We start from the raw sequence: 25695 nt of genomic DNA on the forward strand, positions 1-25695 counted from the left end.
GGACACAGGCAGACAGTGTTTGTTGGTAATGAGGATCACCCTGTGGCTAAACATGCCTTGGTGCACGGCCAGCACATCTTGGCACAGTGTTACACCGTCCAACACCAACCTGTCAGAACTCCGGAGGTGGGAACTTGCCCTTCAGCATATCCTCTCTTCTCGCTATCCGCCAGGCCTCAATCTCCGCTAATCTCCAATTTCTATTTGCCGCCGCTCGTACCTCACCTGTCTTTCAACATCACCTTTGCCTCTGTACTTCCGCCTCGACTGACATCTCTGCCCAAACTCTTTGCCTTTACAAATGTCTGCTTGTGTCTGTGTATATGCGGATGGATATGTGTGTGTGTGCGAGTGTATACCCGTCCTTTTTTCCCCCTAAGGTAAGTCTTTCCGCTCCCGGGATTGGAATGACTCCTTACCCTCTCCCTTAAAACCCACTTCCTTTCATCTTTCCCTCTCCTTCCCTCTTTCCTGACGAAGCAACCGTTTGTTGCGAAAGCTAGAATTTTGTGTGTATGTTTGTGTTTGTTTGTGTGTCTATCGACCTGCCAGCGCTTTTGTTTGGTAAGTCTCATCACTTTCTTTCTTTTATATATATATATATATATATATATATATATATATATATATATATATATATATATATGAAAGCATGTACAAAGAAACAGCATGTGCTAAGAAGTAATTTTTAAGAACCTAATGTGGATAGTTATGATAAGAATAGATTACTACTCTCACTATATAGAGGAGATGTAGAGTTGCAGACAGGCACAAAAAACAAGACTGCTAAACATGTGAGCTTTTGGCCAAAAGACATTCTTCTAAAGTAGACAACACACACCCATGACGTTTGTCTCTGGCCATAGAGTCCATACTGCAAGCAAGTACACATGGTGGGAGAAGTGGACTGGATGATAGGTGTAAGGAGGAAGCTAGGGCGGGGAGGGGGAGAGAGAGCTGGATAGGAGTGGGGGATGGTAAAGTGCTGCTTGTGGGAGCAGGCACGTACTGTCAGGAAGTTAGAGGGGGGGGGGGGGGGGAGGGGGGAGGAGGAGAGAAATAGAGGAGGGGAAGAATGAGACTGTGAGTGCATTGGTGGAACAGAAGGCTGTGTAGTGCTGGAGTGGAAGAAAGGAAGGGTATAGGTGGGCTAAGGACAGGATCTAACAAAGGTTGCGGCCAGGGGCATTGCGGGATTGTAGCATATATTGCAGGGAGACTTACCACCTGCACAGTTCAGATAAGCTAGTGTTGGCAGGAAGGATCCAGAGGGCACAGGCTGTGAAGCAGTTATTGAAGTAAAGAACATTGTGTTGGGCAGCATGCCCAGCATCTGGAGGGATCCAGCTGCCTCTAAGCTACAGTCAGTGGCCACTTGTGGACTGACAGGTTGTTGGTTGTCATGCCCATGTAGAATGCAGCATAGTGGTTGCAGCTAAGCTTGTACATCACATGAATGCTTTCAAAGGTAGCCCTGTCAATCATGATCCACACCCATGGCCCACAAATAAATCACCCCCTGTTAACTTTTCAGAATTTTCTAACTTTAAACCTTGCCTCATCATCATTCCCCACACCCCTCAAGATGTAAGCTAACCTTACATCTGTGGGAAAAATTGCATTACACCAACCGAAAAACTGACCCTGACTTTAAAATCCTACCTATTGACAAAGCTCCACCATTGCGATCTCAAACTGCAAGGATTAACTTGCAGAATGATTCTGCCAGCTGTCAGATTCTTTCACCTACAAACCCTGCCACAGAGACCCCATTCCAGAAAACCAACAGGATCTCCAATCTCTCCTCAGTTCTTAGCCCCATCCCAGAACCTCTTCCCAGAGTCTATCTCTCTCCTCACTCCTAACACTTGCCATACCCTTACCTTCTACATGCTCACTTATGTCCATAATCTCAGCTATCCAGTATGCCCCATTATAGCCAGTTACTGTGCCCCCCCCCCCCCCCCCCCCCACTGAGAGAATCTCTGCTCTTGTAGACCTATACCTTCAGCCTATTACCTGTAAACTACCCTTCTACATAAAAGACGGCAACCATTTACTTGACTGATTCTCCACAGGTCCTCTTCGTATACCACACAGCACCCTTCTTATCACTATTGATGTCAACTCCCTTTACACTAATATCCTTAATGTCCTTGGTCTTGCTGCTATTGAACACTGCGTTTTCCAATGACCACCTGATTCCAAACCTACAAGCCCTTTCTGGTCACCAAGACCAACTATACCCTCACTCCAATTACTTCACCTTTGAAGGCATCACCTACAAACAAATATCTCCACTTTGACAGCTGCCACCCATTCTACACCTAGAAACCCCTACCATACATCTTAGCCACCCACAGCTGTCACATTTATAGTGACAAGCAGTCACTCTCCAAAAATACTAAGTGTCTTCCTGAGGCCTTCACAGACCAAAATCACACTTCCAACCTTGTACAAGATTAGATCTCCTGTGAATTATCTCTTCAACCAACAAACACTTCTCAGAGTCCCACCATATGGCTACAAAGGAGGAGTGCCCTTGTGACTCAGAACCACCCATGACTTGAGCAACTGAGTCACATTTCTGCCAGGGTTTCGACTACCTTCCGTAGTACCCTGAAATGAGGAATATACTACCAACTATACTCCCCACTCCTTCCACAGTGATATTCTGTCATCCATCAAACCTAAGAAATATCCTTGTCCATACCTACTCCACCCCTGTTCCCAATGCCTTCCCTTATTGCTCATATCCCTGTAATAGACCTAAGTGCAAGACGTGTCCCATACATCCTCCCACCACGACCAATTCCAGTCCTGTCACAAGCATCACCTATTCCATCAAAGGCATGGCTACCAGTGAAAGCAGTAATGTGATCTGCAAGCTTAGCTTGAACCACTGTGCTGTGTTCTACATAGGCATGACAACCAACAACCTGACTGTAAGCAGGAATGTCCACTGACGGACTCTGACCAAGAGAAATCTGGATCACCAGTTGCTGAACATGATGCCCAACACAACATTCTTCACTCAAGAGACTGCTTCACAGCCTGCACCATCTGGATCCTTCCTACCAACACTGGTTTTTCTGAACTGTACAGGAGTGAACTCTCCCCCCAATATATCCTATGTTCCCATAACCCTCCTGGCCTCAATTTTTGTTAGTCTCTGTCCTTCACCCACCCATCCCCTTCCCTGCTCCTAATTCAGCACTATACAGTCTTCTGTTCCACCAAAGCACCTACAGTCTCCTTTCTTCCCTCCTCTACTTCTTTCCTTTCCAGCCCCCCTGCCTCCTGTCAAACTACCCAACTTTATCTGCATGTTCCCACAAGCAGCACTTAACTGTTCTCCATCTCTCCAATGCTGTCCCTTCCCCTCCCTGCTCTAGCTGCCTCCTTACCCCCACCACCCAGACTGCTTCTCCCATAATGCGCATTTGGTAGAGTATGGTCTCAGGGGCCAGAGGAAGTGATCATGTTTATCTAAGTTGTGTTTGCATGAATGAGTGTATGTTGTCTACTTTAAGAGATGTCCTTATGGGCAAAAGTTGACATGCTCAGCTGGCTTTTTGTAATTTAGATTGGATTAGATTTACTTTCATTCCAATTGATCTGTAGTGAGGAGGTCTTCCAGGATGTAGAACATGCCAGAAAAACTACAACACATCACAAATATTTACAACTAAAACAAATAAGCTAATGTACCATTCCACAGGTCTCCCAAGTGGAATGATAGTCATTTTTTAATGAACACTATATGACAGAGTCATTTTACAAATACTAATGCACCGAATCTAAAATAAAGTTTTTTTTATTTATTTATAAGGTATTAAACGTGCAATACAACTACTATAATACTTATTTACAATGAACACATTACTGCACTGAAATGCTGCAGGAGTTAGATTGCACACACACACACACACACACACACACACACACACACACACATATATATATATATCTGTGAGTGTGTGTGTGTGTGTGTGTGTGTGTGTGTGTGTATGCGTGGATGGATATGTGTGTGTGTGCGAGTGTATACCCGTCCTTTTTTCCCCCTAAGGTAAGTCTTTCCACTCCCGGGATTGGAATGACTCCTTACCCTCTCCCTTAAAACCCACATCCTTTCGCCTTTCCCTCTCCTTCCCTCTTTTCTGATAAGGCAACAGTTTGTTGCGAAAGCTTGAATTTTGTGTGTATGTTTGTGTTCGTTTGTGTGTCTGTCGACCTGCCAGCACTTTCATTTGGTAAGTCACACCATCTGTTTTTACATATATTTTTCCTACGTGGAATGTTTCCCTCTATTATAACTATATATATATATATATATATATATATATATATATATATATATATATATATAACAGAGGGAAACATTCCACGTGGAAAAAATATATCTAAAAAGAAAGATGATGAGACTTACCAAACAAAAGCGCTAGCAGGTCGATAGACACACAAACAAACACAAATATACACACAAAATTCAAGCTTTCGCAACAAACTGTTGCCTCATCAGGAAAGAGGGAAGGAGAGGGAAAGACGAAAGGATGTGGGTTTTAAGGGAGAGGGTAAGGAGTCATTCCAATCCCGGGAGCGGAAAGACTTACCTTAGGGGGAAAAAAGGACAGGTATACACTCGCACACACACACATATCCATCCACACATACAGACACAAGCAGACATATTTAAAGACAAAGAGTTTGGGCAGATATGTCAGTCGAGGTGGAAGAGTAGAGGCAAAGAAGTTGTTGAGAGACAGGTGAGGTATGAGTGGCGGCAACTCGAAATTAGCGGAGATTGAGGCCTGGCGGATAACGAGAAGAGAGGATATACTGAAGGGCAAGTTCCCATCTCCGGAGTTCGGATAGGTTGGTGTTGGTGGGAAGTATCCAGATAACCCGGACGGTGTAACACTGTGCCAAGATGTGCTGGCTGTGCACCAAGGCATGTTTAGCCACAGGGTGATCCTCATTACCAACAAACACTGTCTGCCTGTGTCCATTCATGCGAATGGACAGTTTGTTGCTGGTCATTCCCACATAGAATGCCTCACAGTGTAGGCAGGTCAGTTGGTAAATCACGTGGGTGCTTTCACACGTGGCTCTGCCTTTGATCGTGTACACCTTCCGGGTTACAGGACTGGAGTAGGTGGTGGTGGGAGGGTGCATGGGACAGGTTTTGCACCGGGGGCGGTTACAAGGATAGGAGCCAGAGGGTAGGGAAGGTGGTTTGGGGATTTCATCCCTATGAAATCTGCCTTTGATCGTGTACACCTTCCGGGTTACAGGACTGGAGTAGGTGGTGGTGGGAGGGTGCATGGGACAGGTTTTGCACCGGGGGCGGTTACAAGGATAGGAGCCAGAGGGTAGGGAAGGTGGTTTGGGGATTTCATAGGGATGAAATCCCCAAACCACCTTCCCTACCCTCTGCCTCCTATCCTTGTAACCGCCCCCGGTGCAAAACCTGTCCCATGCACCCTCCCACCACCACCTACTCCAGTCCTGTAACCCGGAAGGTGTACACGATCAAAGGCAGAGCCACGTGTGAAAGCACCCACGTGATTTACCAACTGACCTGCCTACACTGTGAGGCATTCTATGTGGGAATGACCAGCAACAAACTGTCCATTCCCATGAATGGACACAGGCAGACAGTGTTTGTTGGTAATGAGGATCACCCTGTGGCTAAACATGCCTTGGTGCACAGCCAGCACATCTTGGCACAGTGTTACACCGTCCGGGTTATCTGGATACTTCCCACCAACACCAACCTATCCGAACTCCGGAGATGGGAACTTGCCCTTCAGTATATCCTCTCTTCTCGTTATCCGCCAGGCCTCAATCTCCGCTAATTTCGAGTTGCCGCCACTCATACCTCACCTGTCTCTCAACAACTTCTTTGCCTCTACTCTTCCACCTCGACTGACATATCTGCCCAAACTCTTTGTCTTTAAATATGTCTGCTTGTGTCTGTATGTGTGGATGGATATGTGTGTGTGTGCGAGTGTATACCTGTCCTTTTTTCCCCCTAAGGTAAGTCTTTCCGCTCCCGGGATTGGAATGACTCCTTACCCTCTCCATTAAAACCCACATCCTTTCGTCTTTCCCTCTCCTTCCCTCTTTCCTGATGAGGCAACAGTTTGTTGCGAAAGCTTGAATTTTGTGTGTATATTTGTGTTTGTTTGTGTGTCTATCGACCTGCCAGCGCTTTTGTTTGGTAAGTCTCATCATCTTTCTTTATATATATATATATATATATATATATATATATATATGTGTGTGTGTGTGTGTGTGTGTGTGTGTGTGTGTGTGTATATATATATGTGTGTGTGTGTGTGTGTGTTCCTGAATAATGCACACCTTTTTGTACAAGACTAAGTGACTTTAAATCCTTGTGAAGATTATTCTTATTTCTAGTACTGATTCCATGAATTGAGCTATTGGTTTGAAAAAGTGACATTTTTTTAATGACAAATTTCATTAAGGAATAAATACATTGGGAAGCAGTAGTTAGTATCCCTAGTTCCCTAAACAGGCTTCTGCAGGATGTTCTTGAGTTCACACCACTTATAACTCTTACTGCACGTTTTTGTGCCCGTAAAACTTTAGATTAGCTTGATGAATTACCCCAAAAAATAATCCCATGTGACATTATGGAATGAAAGTAAGCATAGTATGCCAGCCTTTTCATTTTTATATCCCCTATGTCTGCCGCAATTGGCATTTCAAATAGAGATTTGTTAAGACGCTTCAGTAGTTCTGTGGTGTGCTCCTCTCAGTTGAATTCGTTATCAAGCTGAAATCCCAAGAATTTAACACTCTCCACTTCTTCTATCTGCTTGTCATCATATGTTAGGCATATACCCCTTACAAGTTCTGAACTGCATGAAGTGTGTATTTTCAAAGTTTAGTGTCAGAGAATTGGCTAGGAACCAGTGATTAATGTCCACAAATATTTTATTAGCTGATCTTTCTAAGACTATGCTTGATTTGCTATTTATTGCAATGTTTGTATCATTGGCAAACAAAATGAACTTGGCATCTGGTAATGTTACTGATGAAAGGTCATTGATATATACAAGAAAAAGTAAGGACCCCAAAATGGAACCTTGTGGGACCCCACATGTAATTAGTTCCCAGTTGATACATGTCTCTTTCCTGATAACACCCTTTGTTTCCTGCCAGAGATATAAGATTTGAACCATTTTGCAGCATTTCCTGTTACACTATAATATTTTAATTTACTTAAAAGGATATTGTGATTTACACAGTCAAATGCCTTTGACAGATCACAAAATATACCAATTGCCTGCAATTTTTTGTCTAACGAATTAATCACATTTTCACTGCAAGTGTAGATAGCCTTCTCAATATCAGAACCCTTTAGAAATACAAACTGTGACTCTGACAGTATATTATTTGAGATAAGATGGTTATAAAGCCGATTGTACATTATTTTTTCTAAAATTTTTTAGAATGCTGGCAACAGTGAAATTGGACAGAAATTTGATGCTATTTCTTTATCTCCCTTCTTAAACAGTGGCTTAACTTCAGCACATTTCAACCATTCAGGAAATATTCCACTGATAAACGACTGGTTGCACAGATAGCTTAATATGTTACTTAGCTCAGAATAACATTCATTAATTAACTTTGTAGATATTTCAACATACCCACTAGATGTTTTTGATTTTAAAGATTTTATGATAGCCATCCCCCCCCCCCCCCCCATGAACCATGGACCTTGCCATTGGTGGGGAGGCTACAATACAGATAGCCGTACCGTAGGCGCAACCACAACGGAGAGGTATCTGTTGAGAGGCCAGACAAACGTGTGGTTCCTGAAGAGGGGCAGCAGCCTTTTCAGTAGTTGCAGGGGCAACAGTCTGGATGATTGACAGATCTGGCCTTGTAACACTAACCAAAATGGCCTTGCTGTGCTGGTACTGCGAATGGCTGAAAGCAAGGGGAAACTACAGCCGTAATTTTTCCCGAGGGCATGCAGCTTTACTGTATGATTAAATGATGATGGCATCCTCTTGCGTAATATATTCCAGAGATAAAATAGTCCCCCATTCGGATCTCCGGGCAGGGACTACAAAAGAGGAGGTTGTTATCAGGAGAAAAAAAACTGGCGTTCTACAGATCGGAGCCTGGAATGTCAGATCCCTTAATTGGGCAGGTAGGTTAGAAAACTTAAAAAGGGAAATGGGTAGGTTAAAGTTAGATATAGTGGGAATTAGTGAAGTTCAGTGGCAAGAGGAACAAGACTTTTGGTCAGCTGAATACAGGGTTATAAATACAAAATCAAATAGGGGTAATACAGGAATAGGTTTAATAATGAATAAAAAAATAGGAGTACGGGTAAGCTACTACAAACAGCATAGTGAACACATTATTGTGGCCAAGACAGACACAAAGCCCATGCCTACTACAGTAGTACAAGTTCATATGCCAACTGGCTCTGCAGATGACAAAGAAATTGATGAAATGTATGATGAGATAAAAGAAATTATTCGGGTAGTGAAGGGAGGCGAAAATTCAATACTCATGGATGACTGGAATTCAAGAGTAGGAAAAGGGAGAGAAAGAAACATAGTAGGTGAATATGGATTGGGACTAAGAAATTAAAGAGGAAGCCACCTGGTTGAATTTTGCACAGAGCACAACTTAATCATAGCTAACACTTGGTTCAAGAATCATAAAAGAAGATTGTATACATGGAAGAAGCCTGGAGATACTAAAAAGTATCAGATAGATTATATAATGGTAAGACAGAGATTTAGGAACCAGGTTTTAAATTGTAAGACATTTCCAGGGGCAGATGTGGACTCTGACCACAATCTGTTGGTTATGAACTGTAGATTAAAACTGAAGAAACTGCCAAAAGGTGGGAATTTTAGGAGGTGGGACCTGGATAAACTGAAAGAACCAGAGGTTGTACAGAGTTTCAGGGAGAGCATAAGGGAACAATTGACAGGAATGGGGGAAAGAAATACAGTAGCGGAAGAATTGGTAGCTTTGAGGGATGAAATAGTGAAGGCAGCAGAGGATCAAATAGGTAAAAAGACGAGGGCTAGTAGAAACCCTTGGGTAACAGAAGAAATATTCAATGTAATTGATGAAAGGAGGAAATATAAATATGCAGTAAATGAAGCAGGCAAAAAGGAATACAAATGTCTCAAAAATTATATCGACAGGAAGTGCAAAATGGCTAAGCAGGGATGGCTAGAGGACAAATGTAAGGATGTAGAGGCTTATTCCACTAGGGGTAAGATAGATACTGCCTACAGGAAAATTAAAGAGACCTTCAGAGAAAAGAGAGCCACTTGTACAAATATCAAAAGCTTTGATGGAAACCCAGTTCTAAGCAAAGAAGGGAAAGCAGAAAGGTGGAAGGAGTATATAGAGGGTCTATACAAGGGCGATGCACTTGAGGGCAATATTATGAAAATGGAAGAGGATGTAGATGAAGATGAAATGGGACATATTATATTGTGTAAAGAGTTTGACAGAGCACTGAAAGACCTGAGTCGAAACAAGGCCCCCGGAGTAGACAATATTCCATTAGAACTACTGATGGCCTTGGGGGACCCAGTCCTGACAAAGCTCTACCATCTGGTGAGCAAGATGTACGACACAGGCGAAATACCCTCAGACTTCAAGAAGAATGTAATAATCCCAATCCCAAATAATGCAGGTGTTGACAGATATGAAAATTACCGAACTATCAATTTAATAAGTCACAGCTGCAAAATACTAACGCTAATTCTTTAGAGTCGAGGGGTATGAAAGGGAAGCAGTGGTTGGGAAGGGAGTGAGACAGGGTTGTAGCCTGTCCCCAATGTTATTCAATCTGTGTATTGAGCAAGCAATAAAGGAAACAAAAGAAAAGTTTGGAGTAATTATTAAAATCCATGGAGAAAAATAAAAACTTTGAGGTTCGCCAATGACATTGTAATTCTGTCAGAGACAGCAAAGGACTTGGAAGAGCAGTTGAACGGAATGGACAGTGTCTTGAAAAGAGGGTATAAGATGAACATCAACAAAGCAAAATGAGGATAATGGAATGTAGTCGAATTAAGTCGGGTGATGCTGAGGGAATTAGATTAGGAAATGAGACACTTAAAGTAGTAAAGGAGTTTTGCTATTTGGGGAGCAAAGTAACTGATGATGGTCGAAGTAGAGAGGATATAAAATGTAGACTGGCAATGGCAAGGAAAGCGTTTCTGAAGAAGAGAAATTTGTTAACATCAACTATGGATTTAAATGTCAGGAAGTCGTTTCTGAAAGTATTTGTATGGAGTGTAGCCATGTATGGAAGTGAAACGTGTACGATAAATAGCTTCGACAAGAAGAGAATAGAAGCTTTCGAAATGTGGTGCTACAGAAGAATGGTGAAGATTAGATGGGTAGATCACATAACTAATGAGGAGGTATTGAATAGAATTGGGGAGAAGAGGAGCTTGTGGCACAACTTGACTAGAAGAAGGGATCGGTTGGTAGGAAATGTTATGAGACATCGAGGGATTACCAATTTAGTATTAAGAGGGCAGCGTGGAGGGTAAAAATTGTAGAGGGAGACTAAGAGATGAATACACTAAACATATTCAGAAGGATTTAGGCTGCAGTAGGTACTGGGAGATGAAGAAGCTTGCACATTATAGAGTAGCATGGAGAGCTGCATCAGACCAGTCTCTGGACTGAAGACCACTACAAGAACAACAGCATGGTGGACTTTATTTCTTCTGGGGTAGTGAGGGTCAAATTCATATTATGGAAGTTACTTGAAATGTCTGGTCTGAGGTATTCCATAGCAGCATCTACCAAACCTGACAATCCCATCTTTTCAGTAATAGTTATAAAATGTTTGTTAAAAAGTTCTGCAACACTATACACATCTGTCACCAATGTATCATTTACTCTTAATGCTATTTGTTCCTCTTCATGTCTCCTTCTACCGGTCTCCTCCTTCACTATATCCCATATTGTCTTTATTTTGTTATCTGGTATGAGTATCTTTTCCTTGTAATATATTTGCTTTTTGTCTGTGTTACAGTCTTTAATATTTTGCAGTATTTCTTGTAATGTGCTATAGCATCAACATCAGAACTGTTTCGGATTGACGGATACAGTTTTCTTTTTGTTTTACAAGGTGCCCCTATTCCTTGAGTAATCCATGGCTTCTTTGTGGACTTGCTCTAACCTTGGTAAGTTTTGGGGGAAAACAGGGTTCGAATAAGATAAGCACTTCATTAGCAAAAGTGTTATATTCTTCATTCATGCCATGAGCACTGTAAACATCAGTCCAGTGAATGTCTCTGAGGAGTATCCTAACATAATCAATTTTTGGCTTATTGATTACACTCTTGAGCTCAGATTTAACAGATTTGTACCCGTCTGCAACTCAATGTATCCTTTATACTGTGGGTAGCTATCTAACTTATCAAATACTGACATTATTCCATCCTGGATTTTCAGTTGTTTAATATGGGTAATTTTAATTGTCAGTTTCGCTTTGAAGGAAGTGTCTGACATATTACAATAAATCCAACAACAGGTATAAAAATATAACCCTTTTGCTGCAATAACTTGATTTAATACATCACACACATCAAGGCAAACATGTCATACAAAATAGATTTTGTTCTGAAACAACAAAAATTATTGAAAACTTAAAGAAACGAGTAAAAAGAGGCCAATTACAGGTGAAAATGGCCTCAGTAATTTCATAAGTTGTTGCTGAATGCAGAACAATCAGCGTTTTTGAATAATTTTAAGATAAATGCAAAATTTCTGGCACATGTAACTATGTTTCAGATATTTTACTTTCCCTTTTTTCTAATTTTATCATGACCTCCAAGTAAAGCAAGACATTTATAAAATCAATCTCTTTATTTGACATTTTAGCTTTTTACATTACAACTATGTACAAATTACTTACTGTTAACACAAAATTGTACAAAAAGTAAATATATACATTAATTTACATTTATTCATATGTACAAATTCCGGTATTAATGCAAACTACCATGCAGTTTGAATTAAAGTAACTGGATGTGTATAACACATAAGTATAACAGTAAACTTTAAAACAGCTCACTGTAAACTTTGGCAATATTCAGATATAAGAGCCAAGTAGAAGACCCTAAGTTGAGGTATTTTGTTCTATTGTTGTATTTCACAGCAGTGTAGTCTCAAAGGTGACACTGCTCACTGTAACACTGAAAGAATAAATGAAAGGCTAATTACAAAGAAAAACATTAAGTTAAATATAAAAACCGAAAAATAAACATAGTAAAACAAAGTGTGAATACTCGCCAAAAATTATAGAAGTATACCAAAGTAAACATAGAGGGGGAGGAACTAAATTTTTTGAAGCTTGCTGAATAAAGAGCTGTTTTAGCAGAAGAGTTAGGTCACTTTAACTTAAGAAAACATGTTATACAAAGGAGACAAAGAACTGAATACAAAAGACATGACTGCAGTGAGATGTGTGGAAATTATACAATGGACTTGAATTAGGAAGAAGTAGGGGTTGAAACCTAGTCAGGCCATCCAGGTATAGGTTTTTCATAGATACTGAAATGAAATGCAGCATTGTCACATATATGATGTGCAAGTTTATACAACAAGCCTGATTGTCACCTCCAGCAAAAATGTTTCCTTGAAATAAGCAGTAAATAACTGGAGAATGACCCGTAATTGAGTCAAAAGTGGTTTTTGTGACTAAACCTAAAATATGATGGGCAACTGTAATGTTTGATTTCAATACAAAATACAGTTAACAGCTATAAAAAATCTCCAGTACTCAAAGGAGTGGCAACTCTCCCACTTCCTCATGAGAAAGAAATATTCCTTAGTTTCCTATAATCAGTTGAGGAGAATTATATGATACTTCTTTTAGAAGGACTTGTCTGATTCCCCATTCAGGTAAAACCCAAGCTTGTGATCAATCTGTAATGGCCTTCTTTGTAAAAGCTCATAAAGCCAGCAATACTTCATCTGTATCTATCAGGACAGCTATACCTTTATTGTGTATGTGGAAACAGATATTTTTTACTGTGGAAGTAACCAAGTAGGAAGTTCACTTGTTGTAGTTTTCAGGGCATGATTTAAACAAAAACTAAATAGCAGAAAATCTGAAAAGCATAACAGGCACTGGTGCTGAGGGATTAGGCTAAGCATGTAGTGGAATTGCATCTGAGTATCTACAGAATTTAATAATTCAGTTTACAGTGGAGCCCACTTGAATTAAAACAGAAATCACTCACATTTTCCCTGCTTGCAGCTAATTCCACATCATATGTATATATTTTGTGTGTAAGACCATATTTTAAAGTAACAAGTTGAAGTCACAAGTCTTCCTCAGTAACCTTCATCTTTCCATTGCCTTTGATGTATTAGTTCAAGTTTCTAATTCAGAGTTTTGAGAATAACCTACATTCTCTTTATCAAATGTAAAATTAAGTAATACTGATGCAGGAGTGAATGGCTCACATAGTTCGCAGATCAGCTATCATTAACTGTTCATATAAAAAATGACACATGAAGTGTAAAAATGTAGTACATGTCTACATCTTCCTACCAAATTAATGTTGTAATAGGTTTCAGTAGGCATCATCAGAAGCCACAACCACAAGCAATTGGCTTTGTTTTCTGCCCACTTCCATTACTGTGAGCTCTTGTTACCATTCAGAGTGTTACACAGATTTGAGCATCTTGTTTCTCTTATAAATATATCACACGAATTAGTTTGACAACAGCTTCAACCCAAGGAACACAAATAAGGAACACAAATTTATCCACAAATCCACAAGGTGGTATCTCCTGGTCATTATACAATGAAAGTTACTGTGTACAAGAACAACATGCTATACCTCTTTAGCACAGCAGTTTTCCTACAAAATGTTATGGCATACTGTAACTAACTAGTGGCATATTCAGAAACAGTTTTCATAAGAACTGACCAAGAATAAAATACTTTAAAAATAAGTGTCAACTCCCAATGTACATTAGAGAAAGTAATGCCCACACCAGGTTGTTAGAGGGAAAAAATATTGCAATGGTATATTTTAAGATCAAATAGACAGGAAATATAGTCATGAAGAATATTTAAAGTTACAGAGTATAGAATGAAGATTATTTTATATATTAGGTTTGTACATAAGTTCGTAGCATTTTTGTTTTGCATGTTGGTATTCTAGTTGTTATGTGTTTATTTATTGATTGATATTTTTAGTTGTATTTGACTGTTGCTATTTTAGTTTACATACAGTCATTTTGTTATTTGGAGATAGGGAGTGGAGCTGTGGATTCTAGGAAATGGAGTGCCAAGTGGAAAAATCGGAACATTTCCAACATATTCTTCTGTTTGAGTTCAGTAGAGGGGAGACAGAAATGGAGGTAGCATGGGGATAATGCCACTGGACAGGGCATGGCAAGATACTGATTTTCTAATTTTAAGGAGGATCGTTTTGACATTAAAGACTCTCCATGTGCAGGAATACCTTTGGTGTTTGATGAAATCATTTACATGCATGAATCCACAATGACGCACAGCAGTGCACTTGAGAACTAGCAAATGTCATGAACTGTAATTATTCCCCCATTGTGCAGCATTTGTATGCAGTCAGGAGGGTTAAAAAATTACGTGCTTCAGATGAAAAAAAAAAATAAAAAACAAAAAAAATCAGCAGATGGTCAGCGTGCTTGCTAGTCATCAACTGGCTCATGAACAACACCAACCTTTCCTATCCTGTATTGTTACTGGTGATGAGTAATGATGTCTTTATGATATCATAAGGATATCAACAAATGCAAAATGAAGATACTGGAATGTAGTCAAATTAATCGGGTGATGCTGAGGGAATTAGATTAGGAAAAGAGATGCTTAAAGTGGTAAATGAGTTTTGCTATTTGGGGAGCAAAATAACTGATGATGGCCAAAGTAGAGAGGATATAAAATGTAGACTTGAAATGGCAAGGAAAGTGTTTCTGAAGAATAGAAATTTGTTAACATTGAGTATAGATTTAAGTGTCAGGAAGTCGTTTCTCAAAGTATTTGTATAGAGTGTTGCCATGTATGGAAGTGAAACGTGGACGATAAATAGTTTAGACAAGAAGAGAATAGAAGCTTTAGAAATGTGGTGCTGCCCAAGAATGCTGAAGATTAGATGGGTAGATCACATAACTAATGAGGAGGTATTGAAGAGAATTTGGGAGAAGAGAAATTTGTGGCGCAGCTTGACTAGAAGAAGGGATCGCTTGATAGGACATATTCTGAGGCATCAATGGGTGACCAATGAGTATTGTAGGGCAGCATGGAGGGTAAAAATTGTAGAGGGAGACCAAGAGATGAATACACTAAACAGATTCAGAAGGATGTAGGTTGCAGTAGGTACTGACAGATGAAGAAGCTTGCAGAGGATAGAGTAGCGTGGAGAGCTGCATCAAACCAGTCTCTGGACTGAAGACCACAACAACAACAACAACAACAAGGAAGAGAAAGGAATTGTTGAGCCCAAACAAAGCAGCAACCCCCCTCCCACCATACAAAGATCTGCGTGCATCCACAAAAGATAATGTTATGCATCTGGTGGAACAGCAATGGTGTGGTGTACTATGAGTTGCTCCCCTGAAGTATAACCATCACTGCTGACATTTACTGTCAACAGCTGATATGTCTTGCAATTGCAAGTCAAGAACAATGACCAGTAAGACTGCATGAAGCGATGTTAATCCATGGGAATACCCATCTCCATTCTGATAGAATGACAAAAAAGACAACTCAGGACTTGGGTTGAGAAGTCATTCCACACACATCTTATTCACCTGATCTTGCACACTTAGATTTGCACCTTTTCCACTCTCTGCGTAGCAACCTTCAAGAGCAACTTCCTTTCTGGATGAAAGTCCACTCCAAAAGGGGCTGAATTCTTCATCTCAAAACCACTTGATTTATACAGTTGCATAATCTAAAAGTTACTCCAACATTGGCAGACAGTTGTAAATAATGAAGGAAAATATGTTATTGATGACTGAAGTCTTTGTTATGTGTATCTGTTCATTTATTAAACTTATGAAAAAACACTAGAAACTTATGTACTAACCCAATAATAATGCAACAACTGCGTTAATTCATAGAACTACTTACATTTACAAACATAAAATTGCAAACTTAATTAATTGGAATTTTCTAAATAACAAAGAGTAATTCATTGTGCTTACCTCTTCAGCAATACTCCTAAGTTTCTCTGACATTGAGCTTCCAGTCTGTTCCACCATTTTGTAAAAATATCCTTCTTTATTCTGGAGCAATGAGTATGGGTGGCCAAATTCCTGCAAAGGATATTTAAAATATAACTTATTTATGTCTATCAACTTAACAGCTTTCATATAACAGGAAATTAATCAAGTTAATTTTTTTCTTGTGCATTAAATTCAGTACTCTGTAACAACAAAATTCAAAATAATGAAATACAAAAATTAAGACCCATAAGACTCATACTCTGTGAAGCTAAGATGATTGTCTCAATAGTAACTGTTGATAAAAGAAAACCCAAATCACTGTTGCTAATACTTTTTCTAAGCTTACTAAGTAGTTCATTCAAGAGGAGAAAGAGACATGTGGAGAAAAGGAAATAATAAAACACTGAGTGATCTCTGCTTTTGCTTGCTCTCTCTCTCTCTCTCCCATCCTCTCTCCCCAATACCAACTCATTGGAACATGTGTAACATATCATTTTCCATGCTGACAGCAACAGGTTATTGGAGGAGTAATTATTTGATACAAATATCAATCTGGAGAGTAATTTTGTTATTTATTTGCAGTGTAACAGGCTGCTGTAGTTGTTGAGACAGGGACGGACATTGAATAAAATAATCTTGATTCTCAAGTTGTGTCAATTCCAATAAAATTATCAAGCTTTTGATGACCAGAATGAGTAAAACTACTGACTGCCATGGCTGGCACTATTTCCTGCTTTTATTCCTATGATCATGGCTGCAAGCACCAATCAGAGAGGGCCGAAACAATGTGTGCGCAGGAGGTGATTTGGGCAGCTCATAGCAGCTCCGGCCCGCCACACAAGCAAGTGACATCAGGTGATGCGAGGGGCTGGCACCACATTTGAAACTCCCCCCCCCCCCCCGCCCCCCCCCAACTCCCTATAAGCATTAAGCATCTGTCGTTGCTTCCTTTAGACAACCGAAGCTCGCCCCCACAACCTACTCAATGTGTAGCCGTGGTCTCTATTAAAATTGTTGCTGTTCACTCTAATCTCAGCTGCTTCTTTTATAATGGAGTCCCAGTATGTTGACACTTAAGCCTAGACTCTTGTGCTTGCAAACTGTATTTTGTGTCCATTTTCGTGGAAATGTTCAGCTCCCTTTGCTTGATATGTCTCTTGTGCTTGGTACAATGCTCGGCAACTGTGTGAATTGTCTGGCCTATATAGATGCTCCCACACTCGAAAGGGACACTATACACACTGGGCGCATGAAGAGCTATGATATCTTTAACAAGGCACAACATATCTTGTATCTTGGGGGCGAGCCAGAACACTGGTCTCAATCCATGACCATGCAGTACACATCCTAACTTGCTGCTTGATGTCCCACAGTATGGTGGGAAAGCTGCCAGCTTGGCTTCTTCTGTTGATTTACAAGGCATCCTTCTTCAGTGACACCTGAAAGCATTTGCAGCGTCTCTTTTGCTCCAGCCATTCTCCTTGAACATATGCCTCAAGTGCTGCAATTCTGACTGTAGGTGGTCATCATCAGAAGTAATTTTGGCTCAGTGTGTTAACATTTTTAGGACTGCTCTCTTGTGTACAGGGTGGTGAAAACCACTGGCACTCAAATATCAATCAGTGTGCATTGGTTTTCTGTACACTGAACAACCAAGCCAGCCTCCTGGCTTCCGCTTAGCTAAAACACTAAGAACAGTAGCTTGCCCTCTTTCTCCATCTTGATGGTAAATTTAATGTTGGGATGGATATCATTCATACGATCCACAAATTGCTGCAGTGTATTTTCACCATGAGGCTATATCAGGAAGGTGTCATTGACATACCTAAGGAAGCAAGATGGACACAATACCGCAGAGTGCAGAGCCTGCTCCTCAAAGTGCTCCATGAAGAAATTCATGACTGCAGGAGATGGTGGTGAGCCCATTGCTGTACCATCCATCATTTCATAAAAATTGTTGCAGTACGAGAAACATGTTATCATTAGAACATAACAGAACAATTTGGTGATTTCCGGTGGAAACTGTTGGACCAAAAGATCCAGCGTGTCTTGTACTGGCACTCTCATAAAAAGTGGCACCACATACAGACTAAGCATTACATCATTTCAACCTATTTTCATTTTCTTGAGCGTTTCAACAAATGTCTGTGAGTATACAACATTGTATTCACAATGGCCCAGTTTTGGCACTAATAATCCTGCAAGATGTTTTGCCAGTCTATAGGTGGGTGAGCTGATTGCACTAACACTGGGCCTATGAGGAACATGTTCCTCATGTATCTTCAGCAGTCCCTTATGCCTGGGGGGTCTGGTGGCGTGAGGTATTAATTTCTTCACCGCTTCATCTGGTAAACCAGATTCCTTTAATAACTTCCCTGTCTTCTGTACTATGGCCTGTGTCAAATCATGACCAAGCTTCCAGTATGTGTCATCTTCTAATAAATGTAGCACCTTCAGGTGATAGTCTTCAGTTTTCAGAGCAACGATGGCATTTCCTTTGTCAGCTGACAAGTCTTTGTTCTCATGCAATAAGCATAAGCCATGTTGTTCCTCCTGGCTAATAGCTGGTTCTCGTTTGGAGAGATTAACAACTGTTCCGTGGGCCTTATCATTCTCCATGTCATTTCTTCCATGAGATAAACGGTCAAACGTGTTACATTGCTTAGACGTTGTCTTGCATAAACTAGTATGCTGTTATGCTCCCATGGCTACATCCACCAACTCGCAACAGAATGGCAACAAAGTTGATGACAAAAATAGATGAATCAAACAAGTTTCTGTCATTAAGATCAAGCGGACAAGATATGAACTTGATCTTAATGCCAGAAACCTACAGTCCAGATACAGACTGAAATCCATGAATCACAGTGCCATAGGAAGCTAATAGAGGAGACAAAACTAAATGGTGCAACGAAATGGGGAAGTCCAGTATGGAATACTGACAATATTTAAAAAAAAAAGATAGATTGCTATTCACCATATAGTGGAGATGCTGAATTGCAAACAGACACAAGAAAAAGACTGTGAAACAAGTAAGTTTCGGGCCAGAAGACCTTCTAAAGTAGAAAACACACACATATTCATGCAAGCACAACTCTCATACATACAACCACTGTTTCTGGCTGCCAAGATGAGATTGCAAGCAACTACACATGATGGGGTAAGAAGGAGGTTGGGATGGGGAGGGGGAGGGATAACAGGGTGGTGCAGGTCTAACCTCCTGACTGCACCTAGCTGCCCTATCCTCTCTCCACCACGTCCCAATATGCTCCCACAAGCTGCACTTCACCATCCCCCAGCCTCCTCCTTACCCTCCTCCCCCCACCCTCCCCCTCCCCATCACCCAGACTGCTCCCATCATGTGCAGCTGCTCACAGTCTGGCCTCGGCGGTGTGTGTGTGTGTGTGTGTGTGTGTGTGTGTGTGTGTGTGTGTTGTCTACTTTAGAAGAAGGCCAGGTGAAAGATTACTTGGTTAGAAATCTTTTTGTTGTGCCTCTCTGCAACTCAACTTCTCTACTATATAGTGAGTAGAAATCCATCTTTTTCTTAAATTTGCATTAATTTTATTTATTTATTTATTTATTATCTGAGAAATATGGCATTTCCCAGGTATTTATTTATATCTGTGTCTGAGACTTTATACGTATGAAATTTATTTTTGGTTTATAAAGCTTCTTGGGGATATGAATGAAGAGCATGTTTACTTCACCTACATGAGAGAGAGAGACAAGTAGAGCTGGCTGTGGATACAGCAAACAAACGCTAAGGTCCACACCCACAACATGTTGCATCTGGCCTTCCACTTCTATGATGTTATGCTGGAGACAAGTAAAGCCTGATTCTCTCAAGTCATAATAAGTCTCAACTCGTGTTCACTGGATTCTTGAGACTGCATAGTTCTCAGTCTCTTAGCCTTTTTGTTGTACTTAGAAAGACTTGACCATTTCCTAGGCATTTCCTAGGCATTTTTATTCATAAATGAAATGAAATAAAAATGTAAAGAGTAGGCACCCAAATCACAAAACCAACTTAATAAATACATTTTTCCTAGCAAATAATATAAATAAAACCTATCAAAAGAAGCCAAGCAGTGTCATTAGGTTTTTAACACGCAAAGCAAAATCAATAAATCCTAGTCAAGTAAATTCACCATTAGTCGGAATTCATAAAGACAGGATTGCACACTTAATTCTGTCACTGATGTAAACTTCTAAAAATACATTTGTCACTCAGCTAACAAACACTAACAATGCCATCTACTGGTTCTTTGGTGTACTCTACTGTAATAATGAAACATCTCAACTACTAAGCTGAGAAGACAATGTTAGATAAAATTTTAAATTACAGTATCTTTTCTTTTACTCTCATGATTTTGATTAAATAAAACCTTTATGTTGCACCAAGATACACTAAAGTTAAATTGGAAAACCATATGAAAATTTGTCTAGTAGTTTTGGAGATCAACTTGTTCAAACAGATAAACAGAGACACACTATGGTTTTACAGTTTTATTATTGATATAGATGTTTCATTCTTTGTGTCTAGTTTCGACATCATAACTCCAGTCTGAAGCTATCTTGTATAAAAGTAGTACATAAGGAGTGAGTCACAATGTGAAGATACAGATTTTGGTAAATTAGAAATAACAGCACTATACAGCAATTAATTTATGCAGTACACTATTGAAGACCAATCTCTACAAAACACAAAATGTATTTTATTGTATTTTTATTGGTTCTGTAATCTACAACAGTATTGTAAAAGCTATAAATAAAAGAATGAAAGCAGGAACCAGAGATTACTTTGCAAATATGCAACTTTTCAGAAATAGCCTTGTCACAAGAAAAACAAAACTGCTAATATATAACTCCCTAGTCTGCTTAATTGTCACATCTTTTTCTTAAATTTGCATTAATTTTATTTATTTATTTATTATCTGAGAAATGTGGCATTGCCCAGGTATTTATTTATATCTGTGCCTGAGACTTTATACACATGAAATTTATTTTTGGTTTATAAAGCTTCTTGGGGATTTGAATGAAGAGCATGTTCACTTCACCTACATGAGAGAGAGAGGCAAGTAGGGCTGGTTGTGGATACAACAAACAAACACTAAGATCCACACCCACACAAACTCAGACATATGGATGTTGAAAGAGCATGACAAAAATGCACTAAGAACCTTTGAGTGGAAAATACTAAACAAAATCTATGGTCCAATAAGAGAGGAAGAAGACTGGAGAATCCACCACAATGCCGAATTACAAGTGCAAATACAAGGTAGGGATGTAGTAAAATTTGTGACATCACAGCAAATACTATCGCTAGGGCATGTGGAGAAAATGACAGAGGAGAATTCCAAGGAAAATGATGAAAGGTGTGATCCATTCAGCTAGACAAAAAGGGAGCTGTAGAAGAAGATGGATTGATGATGTAATAGTGAATCTCACCAGTATGGGAGTCTGGGCATGGAAAAATGGCAGCAAACAACCAAGCAATGCGGAGGAAGTGCTACTGATGAAGAAGTCTACAAAAGCAGCTTGTGCATAAGATGTTGGACAAGTTAGTTTATATGTGTACAAGTGAAAATGATTTCTATGGATACATATTCAAAATTATGAATAACACACTTCATACATTTAAATATTTATGTAACATATTTTGTACATTTAAATATTTAAACAACATGCTTTATACATTTAAATACTCCTCAATGGAGTAAATGCAGTGATGCTGTAAAAATAATTTTAAAAATTTCCCAAGATTTTGTCATCAGTATTTGCTTTTATTTTTACAGCAAGTAATCAACTGTCATTTTATTGAATGTAACAGTTTCTATAATATAGATTCATGGTATAGGAGGGATACCAGAAATCTTAAACAAACCTTTACAAGAGCCTCTAGGTTTGCATCCAAATATGATTTTAATGGTTTTTTTCTGTTTGAATGCACTGATAGTCATTTGAGTTCTCCTAAAATGTGACTCCATTAAAATGTGATTCCCTATTGAAGGTGAGAAAGGAAGTATGCATGATATGCACTCTTTACTGTTTTCTCAGCACAGCAGAATTTTAGTTAGCAAAGAAAGTGGCAGGCCTTGCTCAATTTTGTATTAAGATATTCCATATGCTTATTACATTTTATATTGTTTGGTTTCTGTACTGTTATCAATTGGTTCATTGCTGACAGAGAGAAACAGGATGTCCTTGCTTGGAGGATTGTGAAATTTTAGTGTGGTAGGTTTTCAACCATTTATTAAAAACTGATTATTCTGTTCCCAGTTGCTAAGTTGTTTTGTGACTATTCATTGCCTCAACTGTTCCTTCTTTCCCGTTTTAACAGAATTGTGCTGTCATCTGCAAATATGTTCATTTTATGGGCATCCACATTTAAGCTATGATCAAATATTTAGAAAAGGAACAGAAGTGGTCCCGTTACTGGTACTTGTGTACACCATATGTAATTAGATTATACTCTCACAAGTATTCAGAAATAGTTTTAGGATGACAGTATGCTTGATATTAATTGTTTGCTTATGATTGTTCAAGAAGGAACTGACTCAACTACTGGACAGACCTCGAATACCATACCTTTTAAGTTCTCACAGCAGGATCTTATGATCTATTATGTTAAAAGCTTTCATTAGGTGAGTACTCCAGGTGAATTCTGTTTCTTTCTCTGTCAGGCTTAGTGTACAGTTCACACACAAATATCTGTTTTGTTCATTAATAGGATTTTGTTTTCATATAAAAATTCCATAACTTTATCATACTTAACCCTTAGCTGAAAATATAATGTAATTGAGTAGATAAAAAATCTGTTCACTACACAGCAGAAGGAGAAAACACATATAAAAGATATTATGTATGCAATCTTTTGAGTCAGTGGCTCCATCTTCTGGCAGAAGGGTTGAAGGAGAAGGAAGAAAGGTGGAGGGAAAGGACTGGTGGGGTTTAGGAAAAAGGGTAGAGTTCAGAAAAGTCACCCAGAACCCCAGGTCAAGGGGGGTTATCAGAGGGGATGAGGAGGAGAGACTGATTGTAGGTGACTGCAACAGACAAGATTTTAAAACCTGGTTCTGAAAGCTTGCACACATAATACCTGAACAATTAGTAAGTTTAGGCAATATTGTATAAATCAATAGGAAACTTCTGGATTCTAACAGACAACATGATACCAGTTAAGTTACAAAACTGTATGATATCAATTAAGGGTTAATTGTATCTATTAGTTTTGAAACACAAAAGAGAGTTTTGATGAGCCTGTAGATATCTGCATTATCTCTCCCACCTTTTTATTTATTTGATTTAATTTAGATAACAGATCAATGGAAGTGCCTGGTTGAAGTAAGCATTTAAATAAGTATGTAAGTAGTTTTATTACGTTTAGAGTACTCTTATTTAAGACTGTTGCAGAGACATTATCAGTGCCTGCAGAGTTGGATTTTATTAGTCCTTGTATTACTTTTCCTACTTCATCTTGTGTGACAGTGAAGATGTACACTGACCTTATATTTGTATGTTCTTATTTATGTCTGATTTTACCATATTATTTGCAACACATGTTAGTTAGTTAGATAAGCGTTACACTGATCAGCTTCCTGGTAACCGTTATGCCGTCAAACGTGTTAGGTGCATAAAAAATGCAATCAAGTTTTTTTTTCAGCTTAAATTTTTTATTATCTACCTCATTCCCTTAAATGGCACACTTTCTCTGAATGCTGGGTTGAGCTAATTCACTTTTACTTAATGGTTTTTGAACTGTACACCTTGCTAGGTTTTGTAAGTTAATCAATTGTGCATCATGGTCTGATAATCCATTTATCACAGAGAAAGCACAGTGTGCGATTTGCAGGGGGGGGTGGGGGGGGGATTTCCCCCTCTCTGCATCAGACCATCCCCTCCTCTGGTTTTAGTTTATGCATCCCAACCTGGGATGTTTATTTCCCACGAACTGGAGTAAAACTTTACATATAATTTAAATTTGTGGAGCCGAACACTGAAAGTTTTTAATACAGTCTTACTATTAATACTACTAATATGCTTGCTTATTAATTTTGAAAAAGTGTTATCTAGTAGTTATTGTTGTTGTCTTCAGTCCAGAGACTGATTTGATGCAGCTCTCCATGCATGTAGTAGTTAAGCATTTCAAAACGTTTCGAACTAAATCATTATACGTTGTCATTGTTGCTTTCGTCTAAGGTGCATCATCCGTTTACTTGCGAGCTTGCGAGGGAAGTAGTGTGGCAGTCATACCGCAGCAGTCGTACCGCAGAGTTGGGTGAGCTGGGGGCTGAAATTCCCACCCCGGGCTCTGACACAGGGTGGTCACCGGCCCGGTACCTTGCGAACATTTACTGTTAGGCCACCTTTTGACAACAGTATGGCGCGGACTAACGCTCCTGGGACGAAAGCACAAAGTAGTGCGAAGTGAGCAACGGTACTGGTCAGATGGGATCGGACAGTCTGACCTTGCTAGCAATGAACCACGTGGGTGGAACTTAACACAGGCTCCCCAGCATCTCGTACTCCAAATTAATTGAAGCCGTTCGTTCGTTGCCTCACGTCCGCCAAACACATGGCGATCTTCACATGTTCCCACTTCAGTAGCTTCATAAGTGAGTTGCGTGCGTCCAGGCCTGTAAGAACTATAGAATTTCAGGATGTCATTCAAACAAAGCAAAATTTCTGATTTTCTTAAGAGCAGTGCATTACCTGATACATGTACAAACTCTGACAATCAGGATACTAACAGTGGTGCTAAAAGAGTTAAAATAGACCGTGAATGTAAAAAAGAAAACGGTAATGATGGTGCTAATACAGGGGAAGAGACTGAATCTCCGGTGACTGAAAACTGTGACACGTCTCAAGGTACGAATGGGAGTAACAGTACTCTTGAGATTATAGTAGGAAATTGTGTTGCCTTATCACATTTCCAAAACTGGCAAAAGACTAAGCCGTGGCTGTCCGTAAATGACAAAAACTTAGTAATATGCACAGTGTGTTCACAAGTTCGTGAACTTAAGGTGGAAAGTAATGAACGTGTGCGTATCGATAACGTGTTTTTAGCAGGTGTTTCTGCTAATAACGCCAAAAACCTAAATGATAAAATCGGGGATCATGCAAAGTGCAAATCACACATGAAGTGTGTAGAAATCATGAGTATAAAAGAAAAAAAAAGTTTAGAAAAATGCGTCACTGAAGTGCAAAGTTGTGGGGAAAGCGGCATCAAGAAAAAGTAATCGCAACTGCTTCATTGTTCAGATCTGCGTATGTAATAGCTAAACAGAAATTATCATTCAAATCGTATCCTGCAGTAATCGAACTACAAAAGCTTAATGGTTTATCAGTCGGTAATATGCTTCATTCTGACCATGCATGCCGAAATATCATTATGTTTGTAGGAGAAGAAATGAAAAAGAATCTTGCTCACTTCCT

At 39.5% G+C, this 25695-nt stretch overlaps 1 protein-coding gene across 1 annotated transcript in view; it reads right to left on the reverse strand.

Moving 5' to 3' along the window:
- Positions 1–11984: 11984 nt before the first annotated feature.
- The window catches only part of LOC126236239 (ATP-binding cassette sub-family C member 4-like), a 293140-nt gene continuing 279429 nt past the window's right edge, over positions 11985–25695 (reverse strand). Inside the window, exons 24-25 of the mRNA XM_049945381.1 lie at positions 16237–16347; positions 11985–12230 (exon numbers count right to left, since the gene is read on the reverse strand). Of these exons, the coding sequence (XP_049801338.1) occupies positions 12204–12230; positions 16237–16347 (138 nt within the window). The 3' untranslated portion in view covers positions 11985–12203. The remainder of the gene's footprint in view (positions 12231–16236; positions 16348–25695) is intronic.

The sequence above is a fragment of the Schistocerca nitens genome, chromosome 2 (genome assembly GCF_023898315.1).
Source record: "Schistocerca nitens isolate TAMUIC-IGC-003100 chromosome 2, iqSchNite1.1, whole genome shotgun sequence".
NCBI classification, from domain to species: domain Eukaryota; kingdom Metazoa; phylum Arthropoda; class Insecta; order Orthoptera; family Acrididae; genus Schistocerca; species Schistocerca nitens.